This window comes from Arachis hypogaea, chromosome 13 (assembly GCF_003086295.3).
Source record: "Arachis hypogaea cultivar Tifrunner chromosome 13, arahy.Tifrunner.gnm2.J5K5, whole genome shotgun sequence".
Taxonomy (NCBI): domain Eukaryota; kingdom Viridiplantae; phylum Streptophyta; class Magnoliopsida; order Fabales; family Fabaceae; genus Arachis; species Arachis hypogaea.
In genome coordinates this window covers 9511788-9533385 of record NC_092048.1, presented here as the reverse complement: position 1 = coordinate 9533385, position 21598 = coordinate 9511788, and the positions used below count along the sequence as shown (strand labels likewise).

The following is a 21598-nucleotide window of genomic DNA, read 5'->3' as shown; positions in this document are numbered from 1 at the left end:
CCGAAAAAACGGTAAATCAAATCTTGAATCGGTATAAATTAATATTATTTTTTATAAAAAGTTACTGCAATTTCCTTATTATAGAAAATGATTAAAATACTCCTATATATATATATATATATGAAAACTCTAAATCCTAACTTTATGATGATAGAGAAGTAAAGGGCCATAATTTAAGATTCTCAAAATTAATATATATAATAGGAGTATTTTAGTCATTTTTTATAACAAAGGTATTGTAATATTTTTTTATAAAAAATAATATTAATTTAGTTCAGTTCAAGATTTGATTCACTATTTTTCTGTCAAATTAAATTGTTTGGCCTAATTTTGATAAAAATAACACAGTTTAATCGATTATATATGTTAAATTTTAATTACTAAAAAATATATTTAAAAAAAAAAGACGTTTTAGACGTTTTTATCTAAGTGATTTCCTTTAAATAAATACTAAATATTTGTGATTTCTAAAATAGTTTATCATTGTAGAAAAATCAACATCCTTGTTAACCATAAAATTATATAATTATTTTGTGAAGTTTATTTCGTATTAATAATGTAAATCTAAAAAGGACTTAAATCGTGGAAAAGACCTAATTGCAAATTTGATATTTAAAATTAACTAAATAGTTTTCCTTTTATACATGTCAAATTTTCATGAAGTCTTGTTACCATTTAGAGTCTTTGTTATTCATATCCAATAGAATTCTATTGTGCCTTATACTCACATCCAATCATGTTTCTAAATCACAACAATGCTATAACGATGAAAAAAGAATAAGAAAAAAAAGACAACAGAGGATAAAATTTTATTGAAATTTAGGGTTATCAAAAGAAAAAGGATCATATTAGTTCAGTCAATTTTAAATGGTAGTTCAGCTAACTGTTATTTAGTCTAATTATCATTATCTCACTAACTTTGCAAGGAGTAATTTGATGAAAAAAAAGTGATGGGAGATTAATATAGTATAATTTTTTTAACTTGAAAAACATTTATAGGATAATTAGTATCTTGAAAATCATTTTAGTGTATACAACTAATTTTAAGTGTATAGAATTTAATTTGTAATTTAGATTTTTTTTTATGAGATCATAACATATATATTAAAAGATTATATGTTTAAGCTTTGCAAATAATTACATGCATGAGTTAAATATTTTTTTAAGAAATATATTTTCGTGATATATCACATGCTAGTTAAAGAAAAATGAGTTAATAAAACTACTCCAAGCCATACATGTAGAGGTAATGACACAATTAGCTATAAATATAATAATATCATACATTCACTAGTGGGGCAGTTAAATGAGATTGGGCGCAATGTAATTGGACTAAAAAATAAGAAAAAATTTAAAAAGATAGATATTACTATAAAGATTTTACAATTGTCTTTATATAAAGATATTTTTTTATCATTAGATGATAGATAGTAAAATTTTATTTTAATATATGATAAAAATATTATTTTTTTAAAGTGTGACTAAACAAATAAAATACACTTTTAATACAAAGATCTTTATAAAAAGATATTTTTAACATTTTTATTTAAATAAATGCCATTTAAAAAATTAACTATAATATAAATTAACTTAATTATTTATTTTTATTTTTAATTTTAAAATTTAAAAAATTATAATATTAAAGAGTTATTTTTTTATAATAAATTTATTTTTTAACTAATTGATTCTAGTTAACTACACCTCTAATTAGTTCCTCAATAGAATCGAAAAAAAAAAAAATACACCCCTCTCTCCTTCTTCTCTTTGTCATCTCTCTCACATCTTTGACTTAGTGTAAGCCACTTTCTTGCATCCAAATAAGATGGTTATGGACGATTATAATTAGTGGAAAAACATTTGACGCATGGCCAACATGGAAGATCCAATCTGTGACATGGATGTAATTTTATCGTAGTGTAAAATATTTTATATAATTATTTATTAATTTATTTAGATGATAATTTATATATTTAATATTTAAAAATAATATTTTTATTAATATAATATATTAATACTACATAATTAAATATATATAATTTTTTTTTAAAGATAGGAGACTCGAACCCGCAACCTTTTAATTGAGTATGAAGAGACTATGCCATTTGAGTTATAACTCATTAGCAATTAAATATATATAAAATTATTTTATAATAATGTTAAAATTAAATTTATTTTATATTATATATCTTTTGAATTTTATTTTTATATTACTTAAATTTGTTATCAATATAATTTGCCTACTAAATTATAATACACTATAATTATTTTTCATATTATCTTTTCAATATCAACTATCTTATATTTTATATGTATATTAAAAATTAATTATCAAATTAACAGTATTATATAAAAAATATATTAAAATAAAAATATTTAAAATACAAAAAAAAACTAAAATAAGATAAAATAATTTTATTTTATAATTTTTAATTATTTTATTTTATATTTCTTAATTATATATATAAAATTATTATCCTCTTAACATCATCGCATTAAAACATGTAAACAGCGTATGTATTTAAATATAAACATGCATGAATTATTTAGTGATTAATTTTTAATATAGTATATTTTTACAAAACATTTACATATATTTATTTTATTATATTGTTATATTAAAAATATTAAACCAAATATTAAAATAAATTATTAAGAACTAAATGATCATTTTTAAAACATAGAAAATAGCAACTTAAAAATTATGGTTATAACCATAGTTTCGAACTCGAGCATAAGGACAAACATTCTCTCCTGATAAGAAAATAATGAAATAAAAAAGAGAGCGTTGAACATGAACAAAATTGTTTCTTGCTTGTGCACAGTGCGTAGTTTATGATGCTGCTTTCTCAGGGGAAAAAAGAAAATAATAATAATAAAAAAAGCAGTTATAGTTCTTCAAGTTCTATAATCTAAATTCTAAACTAACAGCTCTAGCTTGGTGCATAGTCACTCACTCACTCACTCACTCTTTCACGGAGTAGTCAGCATATGAAGATGGATCACCCTTCACATTTCACGATCCATCGCAAAACTACTACTAACTGAGTGAAATTGCGACCATTCAACAAAACCCTAAAACGACGACGTTTCCAAAACCAAACCCTAATTCTCAATTTCCCCGGTTTCAGAATGATTCATGGTGGTGATCATGCAACAACAGCAGCAGAACCCCTCTGCACTGGTTCCACCGCCGCAGCCGCCGCCGCCGCAACACATCAACAACGCTCAGTCTTCAGCTTCCTCCGCCTCCGCCGCCGCTACAGCTGTCACCTCCCTTAGGTCACCCTCCTCCTCCGCCACTGCCGTTGGACACTCTCAGCTATCTTCGCCTTCCTCTCTTGCTCCCGTTCCCATTCAGCAGCGGCAACCCTTGCTCTCCTCAGTGCCGCTGCCACCTGACCATGCTGTTGGAGCGGTGGTTCCCATCGCCGCAGCTCTGCCGTCTGGTGCTGGTGACCCCCCGGTGGTGTCAGTGACGTCTCCACTGGCGAGAGTCCGGCTATCGGACATTGCGCCTTACGACGGGGCACCGGCGGGGCCCTATGTTAGGGCTGTGGAAGCTTTGTCTGGGTCGCTGATGAGGCACAATGCGGCCTTGATCGAGTTGGGGAGCGAGGATTCGGCTCTGATGCGGTGCGGGTTGGAAGGTTCAAGATTGTTCTTCAGGAGCAGGGCTCAATTGGGTGATGGGAAGGGAAGCCGTGGGGTTTACATGTACAGAGCAGGAAGGTATGAACTGAACACAGTGATGATTCTCTTGTTATATTGTTAGTTTCTTACTGTCTGGAGCATATTTGTATGATAATTATTTATTTGGTATGTAGATATATGTTTGCCTTGGCCTCATGCTACTGTTATTTATAGAGAAATGATAACCAGTAGGATATATGCATCATGAAATCTCCCATGAATTGTCATTTAATGGTGACTTCTAACTCACACCAAGAGAAATTCTTAACTTGAGAGCTAGATAGCGGGTTTCATTTACTAACTACTACCTGGATGCTGATTTCTCGAGCAAACCTAACCAAGGGAACTTTCTTGCTGTTATTGCTCTTAGAAGAATTAATCCCCCCACAAATATTTAAGTGAAATCGTGGTTGTTCAATTGTTTTTTTGTTTTGTAAAAAAAAAAAAATTTGAACACGTTTGCTGCCACTCTTATTTATTTATTTTTATACGGTATCACTCTTGTTTATTTATTATAGTTCATGGGTGACTTGTATCAGGGCTTTCGAGGATTGGGATTCATCTCCACCTTGTATGGCTGATATTTTTAGGTGCATGGGAAAGGCGTCTCGATCTGCTTTGTGTGCCATTGCCAGGCATCTGCGCCTCCGAAGCGAGTAAGGATGTCTGTGAAGGACCTTTCCTTCTTAGATTTTAGTTTACTTGCTTCATATGTATATTCTTGGATCTTTTTTTTTTTTGTTTTTTTTTTCTTCCGTTCTTTTGGGTTTGCTCACAGAAAAGAGTCACTTTGTGCAGTGTTTTTAACCATTTGCTTGATGATGCTCCCTTGCCTGCTAATGAGGTATCTTCATCAGTTCTTGTTGCCACTCACTCACATTCTTCTTTGCAAAATGGAAAAGGGGCTATTGGAGGGGGCAAGCCTACTGTCAATGGAGAAGTGGAGAAGGGATTGTTGACATTGATATCTACAGACACTCCTGGTCTTCAGGTGTGTGTGTTTCTGTTTATTTTTTATTTGACTTATATTGTAAAACCAGGGGGTGGTTTGCTGAAGGAAAAACAAGTGGCAACAGGTCCCATCCTATTCATCAAGATTGAGTCGTGTATATTTTATCGTATATTGAGGATTTTTCCTTATTAGCTTGATGAATTTCTATATCACCCCGGCCAGTTTAATATTAAATAGTCTGTTTTCTTCTTTAGGTATGTGACCCCAATGGCCGCTGGTATCTGGCAGACAGTGGGTCTGGGCCAGGGGATCTTTTATTGATAACTGGCAAGGCACTTAGCCATGCTACTGCAGGCCTACGTCCTGCTGCATCATATAGAGCTTCTCCTGATTATTTTCTAGGTTCTAATAGTGGAGGAAGGTACATATATATACACACTTAAATATTTCTTTATCTTGTATTTGTGATGACTTGTGTTTTATAACAAGCTTACTTATGATGCCTTTTGGAGCTTTGTGATTGTAGGACTTCTCTTGCTTATAGACTCATGCCACAGGGAAATGCAATATTAGATTGTTCTCCAATTGCAGCAGCTGGCCATGTTATACCCCAAAGCTATGTTCCAATATCTGTTAGCCAGTTTATGGATGACCTGGCTACTGAAGAACTCATAGGTAGCAGAAGCGATAATGATGATGTAAGTTATCTCTCCTAATGTTCTCTCATATGGCTGCTGTGTCTCTAATCTATAGGTGAAAAATTACAGATTTAATATTTTTGTATAAGTTTGTTGGTGTTGTCACATCTGGTTGATCATGGAGGCATTTCCCTTGTTTCCCTGACATTTCTAACAGCTCTATCGTATTTAATTTCGTGGTTCCTCTTGTAAATATTCTGTTGCCATTTCCCTTCTAGTAAGAATTTTTCCTTTTATGTATGAGAGGAAGCTTATGCAATTTTTACTAACAGGTTGCTCAAGACAATGTGAATAAGGATCCCTCATTAAGAAGTGTTCTATCAGATCCATTATCGTAAGTTTAAATTTGACTATTCAACTGATTTGTCCTTTTATCAAAGGAGCATGTTTTTTTGTGTTATGTGATTTGTATTAAGAGGTGACATAAGAAAAAAAAAAAAAAAGAAATTGAAGCTGAGATAAGAATTCATTTATTAATCCACTTAGGTAAATCTATAAAACATTCTGCTAATCCTTACCCTGAAGTGTTTATAGTGATTACAGACATTCTTGACAATGACTCTTAGAGCATGCCATGATCTAGATAATCTGAAATCCTTTATTTAATGTTCATTTTCCTGATTTATTGCGATCTGTTCTTAATGATATTGTAAACTGTATAAAGAAAAAATCAACAGTAGGACTTGCCAAAAAAAAGAGAAAAAAGGCACCGGGGGGGGGGGGGGGGAAGATGATGTGTAATTCATCATTAACAAAGGTTATACTTTATTCTGATATCTCTTACACTTTTCTGTTTTAACCTATTTTTCAGTGGTGCATTCCTTGAAGATGCCATGCTTGTCTCATGTGGACACTCATTTGGTGGTCTCATGCTGAGGAGAGTCATTGAAACAGTAAGTAAGGTTTTTCTTATATACATTTTATAAGCATGTGCTGATCATGTGTCTGCAATAAGAAATGATAGTCCATAGGGTACTAAAATGTCAGTTAGGTGGATGGACATAGTCTGTCTTGCTAGATTTCACACTGAGTTAACATATTAAACTTCACTTGCTGTCTGGTTGCTGGAAGTTTGGTGGCTGCAGCAAATGAAATGTCCTACCGTTGGGATTAGATTATTTGGAGACTAAGGGGTAAAAAATACATAGACATAGAATTTTTTTTTTTAATTTATATTTATATTTTTTTGTATAACATTATGCTTTGATTTGGGGAAGGAAAGGTTGGTTTATATTACATTTGACTGGTTGTGTACAATGCTGTGAACACTATTTGATGTACTGATTATTGAAGGCTCAGTAATAGATATTTGGATTTGACATTTAAAAATTTGTGTAGCTGAAGCTCAATGGAATTGTAGAATCCCTTATAATACTTCTAGTCTATATACTATGCAGTAAATATAGAGATTACCAATGATATAGCTAAAAGGTGAAAACTTATGATGGCGTCTTAAATGCTAAAATTTCTATAAAATAATATAAATTTCTTTAATATAGCTAATGTCCTGATTGTCCAACTAGAGAATCAAATTATTCCATGATTTATGTTTGCTGTGTATTTAACTTTTTACATTCTTGGTGGATTGTTATTCTGGTTGTACATTGTTGTCTCATTTATGATACCTTTCACATTCATTATGGAATTATAACTCTTAGATGGAGAGAGACAAGAATCATAATTACAGTTATTGTTTCCGTCACAGTCGAGATGTACTGTCTGCAATGCTGATGTAGAGACAAGTTCTTTGATCCCTAACCTTGGTATATTCCATTTCCTCTCTAGCTTTCTTGTTTCATCTATTTTTGCAGGCATTTGATTGTTATTTTTATTTCGTCCGATGTGACATAAACTTGTCTCTTTTCCAGCTCTTAGAGCTGCAGCTGTTGCTGTTAAGCATGAGGATGATCGAAGGTTATTTCGCAATGCTGCTCTACGAAAGCGGCGAAAAGAAATGGGTGACCAAATCGATCCAATCAGAAGAGTGAATAGGGTATATTACTTAAGTATCATGTCATTCTTGGCTTTTTAATAGAATAGCCATAGTATAAGTTTAGCTAATTTCTATGATCACTAACTTAACACTTGCCAGAAAACTTGTTTTAATTTCTTTGTCTCAACGGAGTTCTCTTTTCCTTTTCATGGCAGTGTCATAATTTATCATTATTAAGGGATATTATAGAATAGGGGTTTTCTGTTGTAAATCTCCGGAGTCTTCTTTACAGGTGTGGTGAACTGTAATTTCGTCTTTGTTAAACACCTTGGCGGTAGCCTTAAGTTGTCAAAAACAAGTTATTGCCACTGAAATGCTTGCTGGGTTTCTCAAAATTTTTGTATTATGAATTGCCTTATATAAACCATTAAAAAAAGTGACCTCTCTTCATGGTGGATGTGTGTATTTTGAAGAGACCTAGCAGCTGGCATCCATAACTAACAAATTTCTGACTGAATAAAATGCTCAACACTGTAAAGTATTTTGTTTCCAAGAGTGAAATTCATGGGTACTAGCACTTAATTTTGCAGGAAAATGGAGATTTTACTGCTGCTGATGGACTGCAAAGGGGAGTACAATATCCATTTTCAGTAAATGAGAAGGTTATTATTAAGGTAAGAAAATTGGTTTTTATGTTTCTAATTCTTGGAACTTGTGTATTAAATGGTACAGGCTGGTAATCCTGGTCAATCAATTTATATGCAGGGTAACAGGAGAACACCAGAAAAATTTGTTGGGAAAGAAGCTGTCATTACGTCTCAGTGTCTTAATGGCTGGTGAGTTAAATTTGTTAAATTTGCATTGAATGGTAGCTAATATATGGATGCATCGTGAATTATGAATAAGTTTACCTTCAATGTAAAAGCTGTATTATTAGATGACGATTACTAGGTGGTTTCACTGTGATTTTACAAAATGTGTGTCAATGTTAGACATTTAGGGTGCTTTTGTTTACAATAGCGGATAGGATACTATTGGTAGTAGGGTTTGCCAGTTTTATTTTTTTGGTGAGTAGGGTTTGCCAGTTGATACTTGTTTTTTAATGCTTTCAAACTTTTACATGCTTAATTTGTAAAAATATTTCCCATCCTTTTTGTTGCACATTCATTCTTATACAACTATGTATGTTGAATCAGATTTGATGAAAATCTAATTTGAAGTTGAATATACTTTTTGTACAGGTATTTGCTCAAGATTATTGAAACTGGAGAGAATGTCCGCTTGCAGTACCGTTCCCTTAGGAAGCTCTTAAACTCACCAGCTTTAGAGGACCAGTGTCCTACACAGCCAATTCAAAATAGCAGCTCCTAGAATATACCTATTCTGGGTTTTCTTTCAATTTTTGACTAAAAGAAAAATGGAAACAACTACTGGATCTTTATCCCTTCATAGTAAAGAATTAACTTTTCTCTCTGCCCAGGAGAGAGATAAAAGAAAAGAAATTAACTTTTTTCAGTCTTGATCTTTGATTGTAAAGAATACCGGCTCCTTACAGCGAGTATGTGATAGAGGTTTGTGTAACTTTTGAATGTATCAAGGAGAGGTTATTTGTGTAGATGGTAATGCTAGGTCATGTCATATTTATTGTAAAGAACGCAGGCAAAGATGGATTATTACATAGCATGTAAATTGTAGTTGGCAATTACTGAAATGGATTAGAGTTTGTTGCTTTCAAAGTTATTATTATGAATTATTACATCCCTACAGGGAAGTTTCATCCTACTCAGGTTTTCTTGGATTAATCACTATATAAATGCTTGCAATTGCATGGAATTAGTATGGGGGCAAGTACATGGTATCTTTTCCAAACAAGAGAGAAATTTACTATAACCTGGATGCTTCCTTATATTAACACATTTTACATCAATATTGTGAACTTAAGGGAAGAACAAAAATTATAGGTGCCATGACCTGGTGCCAACAGAAACTTTAGAGGCTGTAGATTTTGTTAAGATGACAATTCACTGAATTCAATAAAGTTCAACAAAAGTGATGCTGCTGAGTAATGAGTATGGGTTCCTCCCTTGTCACGTTATGGAATGGAATTCAGTGACTGAATTAAGATGAATTTCAATTCATCAATGCAATCTATTTGTATATCCACTCGTTTGAACGAGCACCGGACTCATCCATATCAATGAAAATGCTTACGGCCTGCAGTATATAAAAATAAGAAAACTCATTCTTGTAATAGTTCAACTTATATTTGAGTTAATAGTAAGTTAGTAACATAGGATGGAAGTAGCATAATTTTACCTTCCCTATCCGAGGCCGTTCTTTAGAATTTTGTAGGCTGTTCCGAATATGTGAGACAGCTCCCCAACATTTCAATGTGTTTGCCACATCATCAAGCCTCAAAATATACTCTTCTTCGGTCAATGGAAATGATCTCTATAGAAAAAATGAAAAGAGTCGTTAGTCATATAGGCAAATATTAATGCACTCCAGAGAAAATGAGGAGTGCAACGTCCCTTTAACTCTGAACCTTAAACCCTAAACTTTAAATCTTAAATCCTAAATTATAAATCTGAACCATTGATATAAAATATAATAAATGGAGAGCTAAGATTTGTTTAATTAACAGAGAGCGTGTAAAGTACTTAGTAAAGAGCATGTAAGGATGAGCTATCATACAAGGATAAGAATCTCATTATTCTCAAGTGTAATCTCCTTGTATACAAACAATGCCTTAGCAATTCAAAGTACTTATTCAAATGCTGTTTGTCCAGTACTTTCCATTCATTTTTTGTTCATAATATATTGCAGATTTCAATGGAAAAGGAAAAAGAATGTACAATCATGTAGCCTAGGGTATGAAACCATCAGATGTAGCACAGAAATGCTTTTACATTACCTGTTCCATGTACTTCCACATGACATTCAAAGCAAGCAGATTTCTTCCCATGAATTCCTATTACAAATCATGTAACAACAAAATAAGGAAAGGAAATATAACCAAAGAACAAAAGAAATAAACATCATACCGATATCAAGTTTTAATCTCGCACTTAATTGCACTTTGTCAAAAGCTTACCTTCTTTATTAGCTGAACATCATAAGACCTGCCATATTTTTTCCTAATGAGTGTAGCAAGGTCAAATCCACTAAACGTGGAATCATCAGTACCAACTATTTTCTCAAGACTCTCTCTAAGCATTTCACTATTCACCTGAAGCATATTTCACAAAACATATCAGATTCGGATATATGCACAGCAAACGAAAGTTAATAATCAACATATTAATCATTAAAAGTATGAATAAGAATTAATGCAAACATAAAATTAATCCTTTAAAGAAAACTAAAAAAAATATGCATGACAAACAAACGAGTGTCGCGTATAATATCACCTAATAAGCTTACGAGAAATGTTGGAGGGCCAGCAGAATTTATTGTTTTTGGCCAACAGTTAGCAAATAAATGTTTAGAAGTGTAAGCTAAAAGTATATTGTTAGATTGTTAGACTAAAGGAATTGGACTAATGGATAAAAGTGTTGGTCAAAAACAATAAAAACAAATGATTCAATTGCAATGCAATGAATTACATGAAAATAAGGGAAATTGGGAAGTGAACATACTCCTCCAGTTTCACCCTTCTGAGATTTGTTCTTTTGAATGTCATCTGAGTCGTAAGGATCCACATTGTCACTCACTGCACTGCAAGAAATTGGCCTACATTTCCTTGCACCATGATGATGACATTTATGAGCAGCATTAACAAAGTCCAATCCTCTGGATCCTAAAAACGGAGCCTTAATAATACCTCCTTTATCAGTATGATGATCATGGTGAACTCTCAGAGGCCAACCACACTGGTTGGTCGACATAATGTTCATCGTGCCACGTCACTGCAGAATAAAGCTATCTCAGCACTGAATTTAATCTTCTCATTCACAAGACTCAAACTCCGGACCTTCTTTAAGGAAAACAATTATAAAGCTACTTGAAATCATCATATTTTTGGTTTCCCACTATACCCTACTTCGGCAGGCCTAACACTAGTATGCCGCAGATTTGAGCACTTCTCAGATTTGCATACACAAGGCGAGATTAAAACCCGAACTTGATTAAGCAGACGAGTTAGCTAACCATTTGACCAACCTAAGTTGGTTATCAAACTACTTGAAATCATTACCTAATGTATGAACAAAATACCATGAATAAGATAATATAGAGACAATTAAGTAACCATCCTACTTGCATCAAGTAAGTATATCAAAAAGGTCTTCCTATATCAAAGGTTTGAACAATTGACCTGATTCTACTTTACCAAAACAAGAAACAAGAGAAATAACAGATATAAAACAGTGGAATGAGATTTTCCCCCCCTGTTTTTGTGTAAAAATTAATCATCAAAACCAAAAGATGAGCTAAAAATCTCATCAAGTAATCATCATGCAAACATGCTTATGGCAAAAAGAGACAAAAGAGTAAAACACAGAATCTAAAGACATGAAACTATGTTAAAGGTTTACTATAGCAATTAGCAAAGACAGCAAACCTGGTACAAATGAAATTCAGGTACAAAAATGGTTTATGGAACTTGTGTTTTCTCTTAATGACGGTTGAAGGTGCAATTTTAGTAGAGTAATATTATTATAAAATTATTATTGATTTGCTAATATTATCAAGAAATAGAGGGTGGTGCGTGGAGAAAGATAACAACTAAGACGAGGTGGGAGAAAGGAAGTAACTAATTAAATGAATTAATTGTGGACAATAGAAATTGTTACGTAGTGAGAATTTTAAGGCAAATAAGAGCCTCACGTGTTGTCTTTCTTCTACGCAACGCCAACCACAAACTGCCATGTGCAAACCGCATGCCTGCGTATGCATTCCACTCTGCTACACCATCTCGGTCAAACATTCATTTTAGCGTCGTGTGTTTGTATCAAGATAAAAAAAATCGAGATCTTAACTAAAATAAAAAAAAAAGTTCATTAAGTACGTAAAATATATAATTATAATAAGATTTAAATAGTAAAATTATTATATTTAGTATAAATTTTATAAAATTAATAAATTTATTTAAAATTATAATATTAAAAAATGTTAAGAGTTAAATCAAAATTTTAACTATAATATTTATATCATCAACCATTTTTATTTTAACATGAAAATAATAAAAAAATTCCGCCACGTTTAAATAAAGAAGGGAGAATAAAGCCCTCTCACTTAATCACATTTCTTATATTGCATAAAATATAAGTATATAACTTTTATATCTATTCCAATCTTAAATATTATAACATTATAAATTTACATATATTACACATATAATACTTTATAAAGATTTGACTTCAGCTAAATTTTAAATTCAAAGAACAAAGTAAATAAATTGCCAAAAACATACCTTTCATACTTTTCTTTTGGCGGTATTTTTAAGCTGCGCAGATCAAGAATTAATCTGTCAAACTCCATATACTTATCTAAATAGATAAATGAATTAACCACTCGATTAATCAAATTATTTATTACTTTCACACTTATATGAATCCAACTTGACCAAAAAAGAAGAGCCGAGCCCAATAAACATGTATCTCTTTAGGCCCAATGGTTAGTTTGCGCGGGAAGCAGTCCGGTGCAGAATCCGTCGACAGCTGAGGAGAGGTTAATTTTAATTCATATGATTATCGTTTATCAGAACAGAACTGAATTGGAAGAGTAGAGAAAAAGAAGAGGTTGAAAACCAAAATCATAATTCATAACATTGATTAATTGATAGCATATGAACAAGAAGGAGGAGAATGAGAAAGGAGGAGTTAAAGGTTGGATCGACGGCGATGAAACCGCTCACTATATGCTACGTAGGATCTCCGCCCTCCGATCCACCCTCCTCGTTCCGCCGCTGCACAGGGTTCCGCTCCGCCTCGGCAACGTCATCGAGATCTTCGGTCCCTCACCCTCCGCCAAAACACAAATTCTCATTCAAGTACCTACTTGAACAACTTCTTCAACCGTAACACTAACACACACAAAAATTTCTTTTCTATTTCATCAAAATTTAATTTGCAATAACTGAAAAATCTCAGGTTGCTATAAATTGTGTACTTCCGAAAGAATGGAACGGGGTTCGCTACGGTGGTTTTGACCATTCCGTGCTCTTTCTTGACCTCGATTGTCGCTTCGATATCTCGCGCTTCTCGCAAATGCTCACTCATCGGATTATGGAAGGTAATGCGATTGGGGATTGTGATAAGACCCTGTATGATTTGTGCATGCAACGCTTCTTGTATGCCCGGTGTTCCAACAGCTTCGAATTCCTTCAGACTCTCAAGGTCACTTCATCCTATACCCACTCTTACTCTAAAGTTACTTCAATTAGCTTAATCTTGATGCATTGAGGGTGTGACGATCCACTTAGGTTCAATTCCGTTTTATGATGATTCAAGTAGCGGAGGGAGAAAGGTAGTTACTTTTGTTGGCATGAGAGAATGTTTGATATTAGTCCAAGTAGTTATAAAGCCTAATTGGATTCATGTGAAATACTTAAAGTCATTGTGATGAAGATATAAGATTAATTTCTATACACAAACAGCACAAAAAAATTTATGGGGGAGAGAGCACACTACCTTGTAACATTGTTTATTATTTTTAATACCTGCTTATGCATCTCTTGACCAACAGAGTTTACATTATCGCTTAAAAAGGGAGAAAGATCATGGGGTTAGTGTGCAACTGCTACTGATTGACAGGTTGGTTTCTTGCTGCTTTTTCTTTAAAAAACAAAATTTATCAAATTAATCAATGTTACTTGAAATGGCATCATTAACTCATTATTATGCAGAAACTACATTTTGATTTGATAACTAAAGTTTGAGTGTCCAAACTGTATTTGACAGCATTGGAGCTTTTCATTGGGTAGATCGGGCATCAATGTTCTTGTCTCTAAAAGAACATAATAGGTAACTAATACCCATCACCACCCTTGTTTGATGCATGCCGCTTTTTTTTTTTTCCAAGCTTTAGAATCCTCTGAAGTTCAATTTATATTTAGAATTCTTAGATGATCATTCTGTGGCTTGCTTGTTTTCTTTTTTCTATATATATTTTTTGAATGAAGGGTAAAAACATAGACAGAAAGCAAGGGAAAGTTGATAATTGCAAGAGTTTCTCTTAATAGTATCCATGATTCAGGTATATGCAAAGTTTAACTTGAAGATGTTATTTGTGATGCAGGAAAAAGCTTTTCTTACAGAGTGTATCAGAAGCTGTAGTTCAAGATATTAAAAAACTACTTCAGGTGCATCCTATGTTAGTTATAGCCACAAAGTCGGTTATTTTTGGAAATACATACTCTACGGCTTCAGAGGAGGTCAACGGGTGAGTTCCATCAATCCATGGTGGTTAGAGAAATTAAAGCACGTTTCTTTCATTATCCGTATAGGACTAATTGGAAATATTGTATGTAATTGTGTCTAGAGAGAAAAGTATTTTTGAAAACGGTTGCTTTCAATAAAAATTCTTCCACTATGTCAAGAGAATCGATCGTGTTAAATTGTTTATGAAAGTCATGAGCTAAAGAAGTACTGACCCTTTTCAATGGTGATTAGTAAGAGGATTTAATTAGGGGTAGACTAAGAAGAAATTGATCGACAATCACCCTATTATATACACTTTTTTCTAGTATAAATAAATGTATGAAGTCGAAACTATGGTGCAATGCAACCTTCAGGCCTTTTTATTTCTGTGTCCTTATTTATCTCTTTCTTGTTTTTCAGCACATTCTTAAGGTAGGACAATTAAATGATACCCAATTGGTCTCCATTTCTGTATTAAACGTTTTTACTGTGTTGCTTTGCAAATTCATTACTGAGAAGCCGTAGTTTCTGTTCTAATTTTAATATTACTGTACTTCTTGAAAAGGTGTTCAAGAAATGTAACAAGAAGCCCACAACATATTCAGTATCGTGAGTACATGCCTTCAGTCTGGCAGGTACAGGTTGTTACTAGTACATCATGTATATTATGAAGTGGTTGATGTTGGCTCCTAATGTTGCTTATGTCTTGTACCTTTTTTTTTTACAGTCACTATTAATATTTCTAATTTTATGGCGCCCCTTACGTTCTTGCAGTCCTTTGTTACACATAGAATACTTCTACGCCGTTCAGGTTTGGGCTCCATTCCCGTTGTTAATAACTAATTTTTTTTATCCATCAGCCATGACTTCAGCATATTCTTGCTTTTCAGATGATCAACCTGTTATAAACAATTCTGAAAACTCCTCATTGTATGTGTTGGAATGGTTATTACCAAGAATTGGACTTCCAGACAAGATTATAGTGAAGGATGTAAGAACATTATGTGTAGATTGTGATTTTAACTTTTAAGTTAATCAAATTTGACTTTTATTAGATTCATTTTTTACTTTTTGCTGAACTTGTAGAATGGTGTTTTTGTTGATTCATGAACCATGGTTGCGGACGGTGCCAATTGTGGGTGAGGGATTCTTTAATATCTTCTGAAGTTTGTAAATAGTTATTGCTCATCATTATCACTTACTATTATCAGTCTGCTTACTCCCTCCACCCCCCCCCCCCCCGGGCGCCTTTCTCTTCCTCTAATTTTGTTTATGTTCGTTGTGCTGCTAGCTGATGTAAATATAGGTTCAGCAATGCTTTTATAAAAGGGCATGTAACTGTCTTCATTGGTCACAACATCATGAAGCAAATAGGATCCAAGTCTTTCTGAAGATCCATTGCATCAGAATTTAAGTTATTCTTGCGTGCTATAAGAAGGATCTCATATTGCAACCTGATTTGGGAAAGCTTCCGGGATCAAGCACTTGGAAAGCTCCAAGAGGTCACAATCACAATTTTACTCACCCTAGTTTAATTAATTGCCAACTTAGATGAAATTTGGTGCTTACATGTCATTTTCTGGTTGCAATTGTTGAAATGCACAGAATCATTTACTTGTGTATTTGAAGATAAACAATGTTAGTTAACTCAAATAAGTAACAAGATATAGGTGTTGACTGTTGAGAAGTGCATAGTGCAATATAAAGAGAGTATTGCCTCATGACACAAGTATAACTTTCTAATAACCGCTATCTTTTCTTTCTCCAATATCCTCTTTACTTACTTATTTCTAACATAATATGCATATTAAGTTTGCTAGCATATCACTTCCTGTACTTGTGAATGGATAAAAAGGAAAATATGTATAATGTAATACTATCAATTAAATTCACGTAGCTGTATATTGTCTTAAGCAGAATGCAACTCCTCAAACTTGCAATGACTAGGTAGCAAAAACTTTATACCCATTATGGTCCTAGTTTTGTACAATCTTATCGAATATTACTTATGTATTTCAATAGGTTCTAGTGCTGCAATTAGTACTGGGCATGATTTGGTTCACTAGAAAAACCACACCAAACCACATACTGATTTTTAGGTTCAAAAATCGAACCAAACCAGTTGAGAATAAATGCAGCCCGCAACAATGCAGGAATCTCTTATATCTTGTATCAATTTGAGATTCTACCCAATACAAAATAAAAATACAATTTAAGCTTTGTACAATTCAAGTACTAACACAAGTTGAAGATGATCAGCATAATCTTGGTGAGGATCTGGCACGAGCATGATTAAACAATGCATTCCGGTTAACCATCTTTGAGTTCATTTCCTTGCATAATTCTTCCAATTCTACTACCTTCCATTGCATTTTATCCATGTTTAGTGTCATGTCTTTTTTCTCCTTGGAGAAGCTGTTCCTCTTACCTTCTTTGTACAAAACTAATTGATAAGGATTCTTCTTTCTTGGAGTCTCAGTCTCATCATAGTCCAGTGTTGCAATCTTTGATTGCTGAGAAATAAGAGCCTGCATTGCAATCCTTGGAGGTATTCTGGGGTTCTTGGCCAGATCCTTACTAGCTTCAAAGCTGAGTTTAATGTAATTAAGACATCTACACAATCTTGATCTTTCCTCGAATGTGATCATAGGATGAGACTGCAATTTCATTGGCTACCAAAATTAGAAAAATTTATATAATAATAATGTAATATACTAGTTGTCAAATACATGCATGACGAGAGCTTATTATATTAAGTGTTGTTAATATTTGTGAAAAAAATTGAACAAGGTGGGGAGTAAATTAGGAAAATACAAAATTTAATAATTACAAAAGGTTATAAAGTATGAGATAAAAGTGAGTATAAGTAACAAATCTAATGAACAACAAACTTTTGCTGCTAGGTTAAAGTAATAATATGTGCTGTCAAAGAAAAAAGTAAAAAAGGTAACGTTAATTGCATATAGAAACAAATACTAAGGGTGGCCAGCTCTGTGTTTTATTTGTCCACATTACTCAGAAAATATTCAAGAATCAAGATCAATGACAGCATGTGTCTATGAATGACAAGTGTTTTCATTTCCTCAGTCTAAAACACTTGTTTGAATGTGAACTCTACAGCAGTATCAGACACGCAGGTGTGAGAATTCCTAGACTAAGGGGCACAATGCAGTATGCACATGCCTTGGATTTATATATGTTTCCCTTTCCCCATGTTATCTAATAATACATCCAAATTACTCTACTCTATGACGAAGCACATGAAGGATGATGAGATTTCTAGACCACAATAACAGAAGGGTGAAAGAAAAAACAAAAATACAAATTACAAAAAATCTTAATATGAAAAATCTGACAATAAAACATCTAATTTTGTATTTTGACTACCGAAGCACTATAGACAATGCTAGAGATACACTTAGAGAAAGACGAGAAAAATACAATATGGGTTTTAAGTCATATTTGATGTTGAATATGTCAACAAAAAATTATATTCTTACATACATAAATCCAAGCATAAAGTTAATAATGCATGGAATTTTTTATGGATATAGTTTTGTATGTAATCTGGACATGCATCTTCCTTTCCCTTTCCGTTTTAGTTCCTGTTTCCATCTTATTTATTTATTTATTTATTGCACTTGACACATAATACTAACCACATGACAAAGATTGAGCAATATATATTATTAGGCTGAACGAAACAACTAAAGGTGAGTAAAAGTGACAATTTTAAGGTTTTTCATCTTAATTTCTTTACTACACAGATTAAGTTAAAAAGAGGTCCCATACAAAACAAAGTAGATTTGAAAACCTGAATGTTATCAGGGTTAATTAAGTTTTATCTTGTAAATTAGTGATTTATGATTTTGGACTTTATGAAAAAAAATTTCTGTGGTTTTAGTAAAAACAATTTTAAAAAATAAGTAAAATTGGTCCCTACCATATCTCTCATACAAATCAATTCGAAGACAGTTCCTTATGTTTTGAACCATAGGTGTAAAGTAATATGCAGGTAGAATGATGACAAGGACCACTTTCAATTTGGAAACCTTTTGGAGACCAAAACCACAAGAAAAAGTTTCACAGTAATAAAAATCATCAATCGACAATTTTACAAGAACGAAAAATTTATTAACCAAAACAATATTATTTGTGCTAAAAGATGATGCTGCAGATAAGAACAGTAAAAGAAGGGTATGTGATATTCACCTCAAGATAGATGTCAATGGCTCTATAGACCCCATCAAAGCTATCCCTTGCAATATCTGGCAAGCATTCTGCTACTCCAAGAAACTTAGAGATCTTGAGATTCTGATCAGGTGATATCTCCTTCAAATACTTGTCAATCAACCTACCAACCCTTTTCAGTTTCTGTAATGAAACCCCTTCATCAGAACCATTGATATCAACAAAGAGTTTAACCAATCTTATGACCAAATTAACATCATAATAAACTCCCATATCATGGCCAGATACCAAAAGATCATCCAAAGTAGCTTGTTCAAGGACACCACCAATTAATCTTTCAAGTTCAGTCCTGCAACCTTTACTCAAACCAAAACCGGATACAATCCTTATTACCCAAAATAGCCCTCTGCATGAAAATGTTTCCTTTCCAACAAAAATGACACCATAAGCTGCTGTTTCTGCAAGAGCGGCATACTCACTCTCACTGCTGTTTTTGCAATCAACAACTCTGGTTTTTTGAGTTGCTTTTCTCAGATAATGCAACAAAAACCTTGTGAGGACTAAATTGTTGTTGTCAGTTTTGTATGCACCAAGAAATTGGAAGAGTTTCTCAATGATCTTTGGGGGTAAAGTTGCCAAATCATCAAACCACCATGCTTTGCTTGGCAAAGTTGACCTGATTTTTTCTGGAGTATTAGCCAGTTTGTTTGATGAGGAAGAGAATCTCTTATTACCAGAAGTGCTTTCTGGGGAAGAATATGAGGATGGTGAAGAACATGAATTGATGAAGCTTACATCTGAAGAATTTGGAGTTTGATTAATCTTTGGTAACACTCCACCAACAATGATCCTTTCTAAGAGGCCATAGCAATCTGCATATGCATACACATGCTCACAATTCATGAGACTTTCAATTATATCATGCCATTTCCACTGAGAGATTCTATCAAGAAATGTTTCTGTTTGTTGCAAGAGATTGTTGCTGAAAACCCCTTCTGCCATTCCAAGATAAATGGCACAGCAATAGAGGAGAGGAACATTAGCCACAGTGATTGGAATGTTGCCGTTATTGTAACAGAACCTTGAAACAAGTTCAAACCCATCTGGGCCTCCAGGGAAGTTATTGATTCTAATCCCCAACTTCGTAACATTACATCTCTTTTGATGATTCAAGATTCTCTTCAACTTTCCACAGTATTTTGACATAACCTTCTGCAATAAAAACAAGTGAACTAGAATAATCATCACTCTTGAAAATCTGGTGATTATGTATGGCTTCCCCCCCCCCCCCTCTCTTGATTGAAACATCATGAACTCATCATATATATGGTATATATTGAATATAATTATCAAATAACACTAAATGAGTACCTCTTTCAATAGGAATATCTGCTGACCATCAATATTGATTTGCATGTCACAATGCTTCGGCATAGCTACTTCATGCACTGAACAAAGACAGATAAAACTCTGATTTTGTATATGTGATGAGTCCTTTTGAGAGGGGGACAAAATGATTGAATATGTTAATCTTCTATTATCATCACACTATGGCCAGGTTATATATGTTAATCTTTTAGCCCCAAGTGGGGTACCTTCTTTTTTATTTATTTATTTATTTATTTTTTGGTGACTTTTTAGTTTTAATATATGCAGATGAGGAGGGAGTGAAAAGAAAAAAAGGGAGAAAAAGGAAAGAAAAGAAAGAGGGGGGGGGGGGGTTGGTTGGTCATTCGCAACTTGTCTGACTAAATTGTAGAGTGAACACTCCATAGAATAGGAGATATCACAACACTTACTCTTCAAAGGTTTAATTTTTAGATGATACTCCAACAAAGATTTTATAATTGTCTTTATATAAAAGTATATATTTTTTTACCCTTAAATGATAGATTATAAGATTAAATTTTGATATGTTATGAAAATATTGACTTTATTTAAAATGTAGCTAAATAAACAAATTATATTTTTTAAAACAAAACATCTTTACGAAAAAATATTTTTGATATTTTTATTTGAGTAGTACCTAATTTTTATATATTCTTTAAAAGTTGCATGCTGTAATGGCTATTATTACTAGGATTTATAATAGTTCTACAATTTTGATAATATTTAAAACATATCCTTAAAATTAAGATAATGTTCTTTTAACAATATTTTTTTAAGTATTATCAAATTAACATAGCCACGCTATAATTGACTCCCCTTTTAAAGATATAATTATATTATTTGTATATTAAAATTAACTACTAGTAAAAAATATGTTAAAATATAAATATATATTAAAAATAAATTAAATTATATTGATATTTATACATAAATACATCAGTGACTAATTTTAATAACTGATTTTAATATACAAATAGCATTTTTGTTAAAACTGTGACACTACTTTTTCCTTTGGAAACATCAGTACAAGTATGACAAATTAAACATGTGTAGTGTAAGTTAACTGCAAAACAAATAAGTGTAGTTTATCCTAAATTATATGCTCCTCCTTTAAGCTAAAACTTCCACCAAATTATTCTGACCTATCTTATTTGATTGTATTGGCTTGTTACCATCGTTCTTGCTTCTTCCTTCTTATTCCACATAGTGATGATTTGTTTTGTTACTGAATTTTAATTGATTTTATGCCGTGACTCTACAGTGTTAAATATAATATCTAGTTTTGGTTAGTTTATATGACAGATCCCATGTATATGTCCCATCCATATGGCAAGTTATGGTATTATTAATAGACGTGTAGTCACAGGAGATAATGCCCTACATG

At 32.7% G+C, this 21598-nt stretch overlaps 4 protein-coding genes across 11 annotated transcripts; 2 read left to right on the top strand and 2 right to left on the bottom strand.

The window, feature by feature from the left end:
- The first annotated feature begins 2727 nt into the window (after positions 1 to 2727).
- LOC112737061 (uncharacterized) lies at positions 2728 to 9055 on the top strand. The gene is made up of 12 exons (XM_025786801.3): positions 2728 to 3729; positions 4230 to 4346; positions 4489 to 4681; positions 4897 to 5063; positions 5169 to 5340; positions 5613 to 5674; positions 6152 to 6233; positions 7046 to 7103; positions 7209 to 7333; positions 7864 to 7947; positions 8039 to 8109; positions 8515 to 9055. Exons 1-12 carry the CDS (start codon positions 3137 to 3139, stop codon positions 8642 to 8644), a joined length of 1854 nt encoding a protein of 617 aa, XP_025642586.1. The 5' UTR covers positions 2728 to 3136; the 3' UTR covers positions 8645 to 9055.
- A 98-nt stretch (positions 9056 to 9153) lies between these two features.
- Positions 9154 to 12085, bottom strand: LOC112737062 (uncharacterized). Of its 2 annotated transcripts, none has more exons than XM_025786802.3 (6): positions 11835 to 12085; positions 10912 to 11181; positions 10368 to 10502; positions 10188 to 10244; positions 9590 to 9724; positions 9154 to 9487 (listed from the first exon to the last, which is right to left on the bottom strand). In XM_025786802.3, exons 2-6 carry the CDS (start codon positions 11167 to 11169, stop codon positions 9422 to 9424), a joined length of 651 nt encoding a protein of 216 aa, XP_025642587.1. In that variant the 5' UTR covers positions 11170 to 11181; positions 11835 to 12085; the 3' UTR covers positions 9154 to 9421. The 2 variants fall into 2 exon arrangements, with proteins under 2 accessions (XP_025642587.1, XP_025642588.1); XM_025786803.3 differs by having other exon boundaries at positions 10912 to 11468; positions 11835 to 12051.
- A 769-nt stretch (positions 12086 to 12854) lies between these two features.
- On the top strand, positions 12855 to 16380 carry LOC112737060 (DNA repair protein XRCC2 homolog). 6 transcript variants are annotated; one of them, XR_003168868.3, is made up of 10 exons: positions 12893 to 13265; positions 13366 to 13611; positions 13961 to 14028; positions 14176 to 14238; positions 14513 to 14656; positions 15200 to 15269; positions 15362 to 15445; positions 15525 to 15625; positions 15721 to 15773; positions 15926 to 16380. XR_003168868.3 is itself a non-coding variant. In XM_025786797.3 (10 exons), the coding sequence occupies exons 1-9, from the start codon at positions 13062 to 13064 to the stop codon at positions 15742 to 15744; spliced, it is 957 nt and encodes a 318-aa protein (XP_025642582.1). In that variant the 5' UTR covers positions 12893 to 13061; the 3' UTR covers positions 15745 to 15773; positions 15926 to 16380. The 6 variants fall into 6 exon arrangements, 4 of the variants coding, with proteins under 4 accessions (XP_072067249.1, XP_025642582.1, XP_025642584.1 ...); XM_025786797.3 differs by having other exon boundaries at positions 15409 to 15445; XR_011869326.1 differs by having other exon boundaries at positions 12916 to 13265; positions 13366 to 13741.
- Positions 16381 to 16582: 202 nt separating this feature from the next.
- Positions 16583 to 20376, bottom strand: LOC112737059 (BTB/POZ domain-containing protein At1g50280). Of its 2 annotated transcripts, none has more exons than XM_025786794.3 (3): positions 20197 to 20376; positions 18847 to 20037; positions 16583 to 17291 (listed from the first exon to the last, which is right to left on the bottom strand). In XM_025786794.3, the coding sequence occupies exons 1-3, from the start codon at positions 20257 to 20259 to the stop codon at positions 16890 to 16892; spliced, it is 1656 nt and encodes a 551-aa protein (XP_025642579.1). In that variant the 5' UTR covers positions 20260 to 20376; the 3' UTR covers positions 16583 to 16889. The 2 variants fall into 2 exon arrangements, with proteins under 2 accessions (XP_025642579.1, XP_025642580.1); XM_025786795.3 differs by having other exon boundaries at positions 18847 to 20057; positions 20197 to 20361.
- Between the last annotated feature and the right edge of the window lie 1222 nt (positions 20377 to 21598).

Excerpts from the sequence above, each read along its gene's own strand:
- LOC112737062 (XM_025786802.3), bottom strand. The coding sequence starts at position 11,169 with ATGAACATTATGTCGACCAACCAGTGTGGTTGGCCTCTGAGAGTTCAC. Across the intron at positions 10,503-10,911 it reads AGAAGGGTGAAACTGGAGGA|GTGAATAGTGAAATGCTTAG; the intron begins GTATGTTCACTT and ends AATATGCTTCAG. Across the intron at positions 9,488-9,589 it reads AACGGCCTCGGATAGGGAAG|GCCGTAAGCATTTTCATTGA; the intron begins GTAAAATTATGC and ends TATATACTGCAG.
- LOC112737060 (XM_025786797.3), top strand. The coding sequence starts at position 13,062 with ATGAACAAGAAGGAGGAGAATGAGAAAGGAGGAGTTAAAGGTTGGATC. Across the intron at positions 14,657-15,199 it reads GCTTCAGAGGAGGTCAACGG|GTGTTCAAGAAATGTAACAA; the intron begins GTGAGTTCCATC and ends CTTCTTGAAAAG. Across the intron at positions 15,626-15,720 it reads ACAAGATTATAGTGAAGGAT|AATGGTGTTTTTGTTGATTC; the intron begins GTAAGAACATTA and ends CTGAACTTGTAG.
- LOC112737059 (XM_025786794.3), bottom strand. The coding sequence starts at position 20,259 with ATGCCGAAGCATTGTGACATGCAAATCAATATTGATGGTCAGCAGATA. Across the intron at positions 20,038-20,196 it reads AGATATTCCTATTGAAAGAG|AAGGTTATGTCAAAATACTG; the intron begins GTACTCATTTAG and ends TTTTTATTGCAG. Across the intron at positions 17,292-18,846 it reads CCATTGACATCTATCTTGAG|TCTCATCCTATGATCACATT; the intron begins GTGAATATCACA and ends ATGAAATTGCAG.
- LOC112737061 (XM_025786801.3), top strand. The coding sequence starts at position 3,137 with ATGGTGGTGATCATGCAACAACAGCAGCAGAACCCCTCTGCACTGGTT. Across the intron at positions 3,730-4,229 it reads TACATGTACAGAGCAGGAAG|GGCTTTCGAGGATTGGGATT; the intron begins GTATGAACTGAA and ends GACTTGTATCAG. Across the intron at positions 5,675-6,151 it reads GTTCTATCAGATCCATTATC|TGGTGCATTCCTTGAAGATG; the intron begins GTAAGTTTAAAT and ends CCTATTTTTCAG.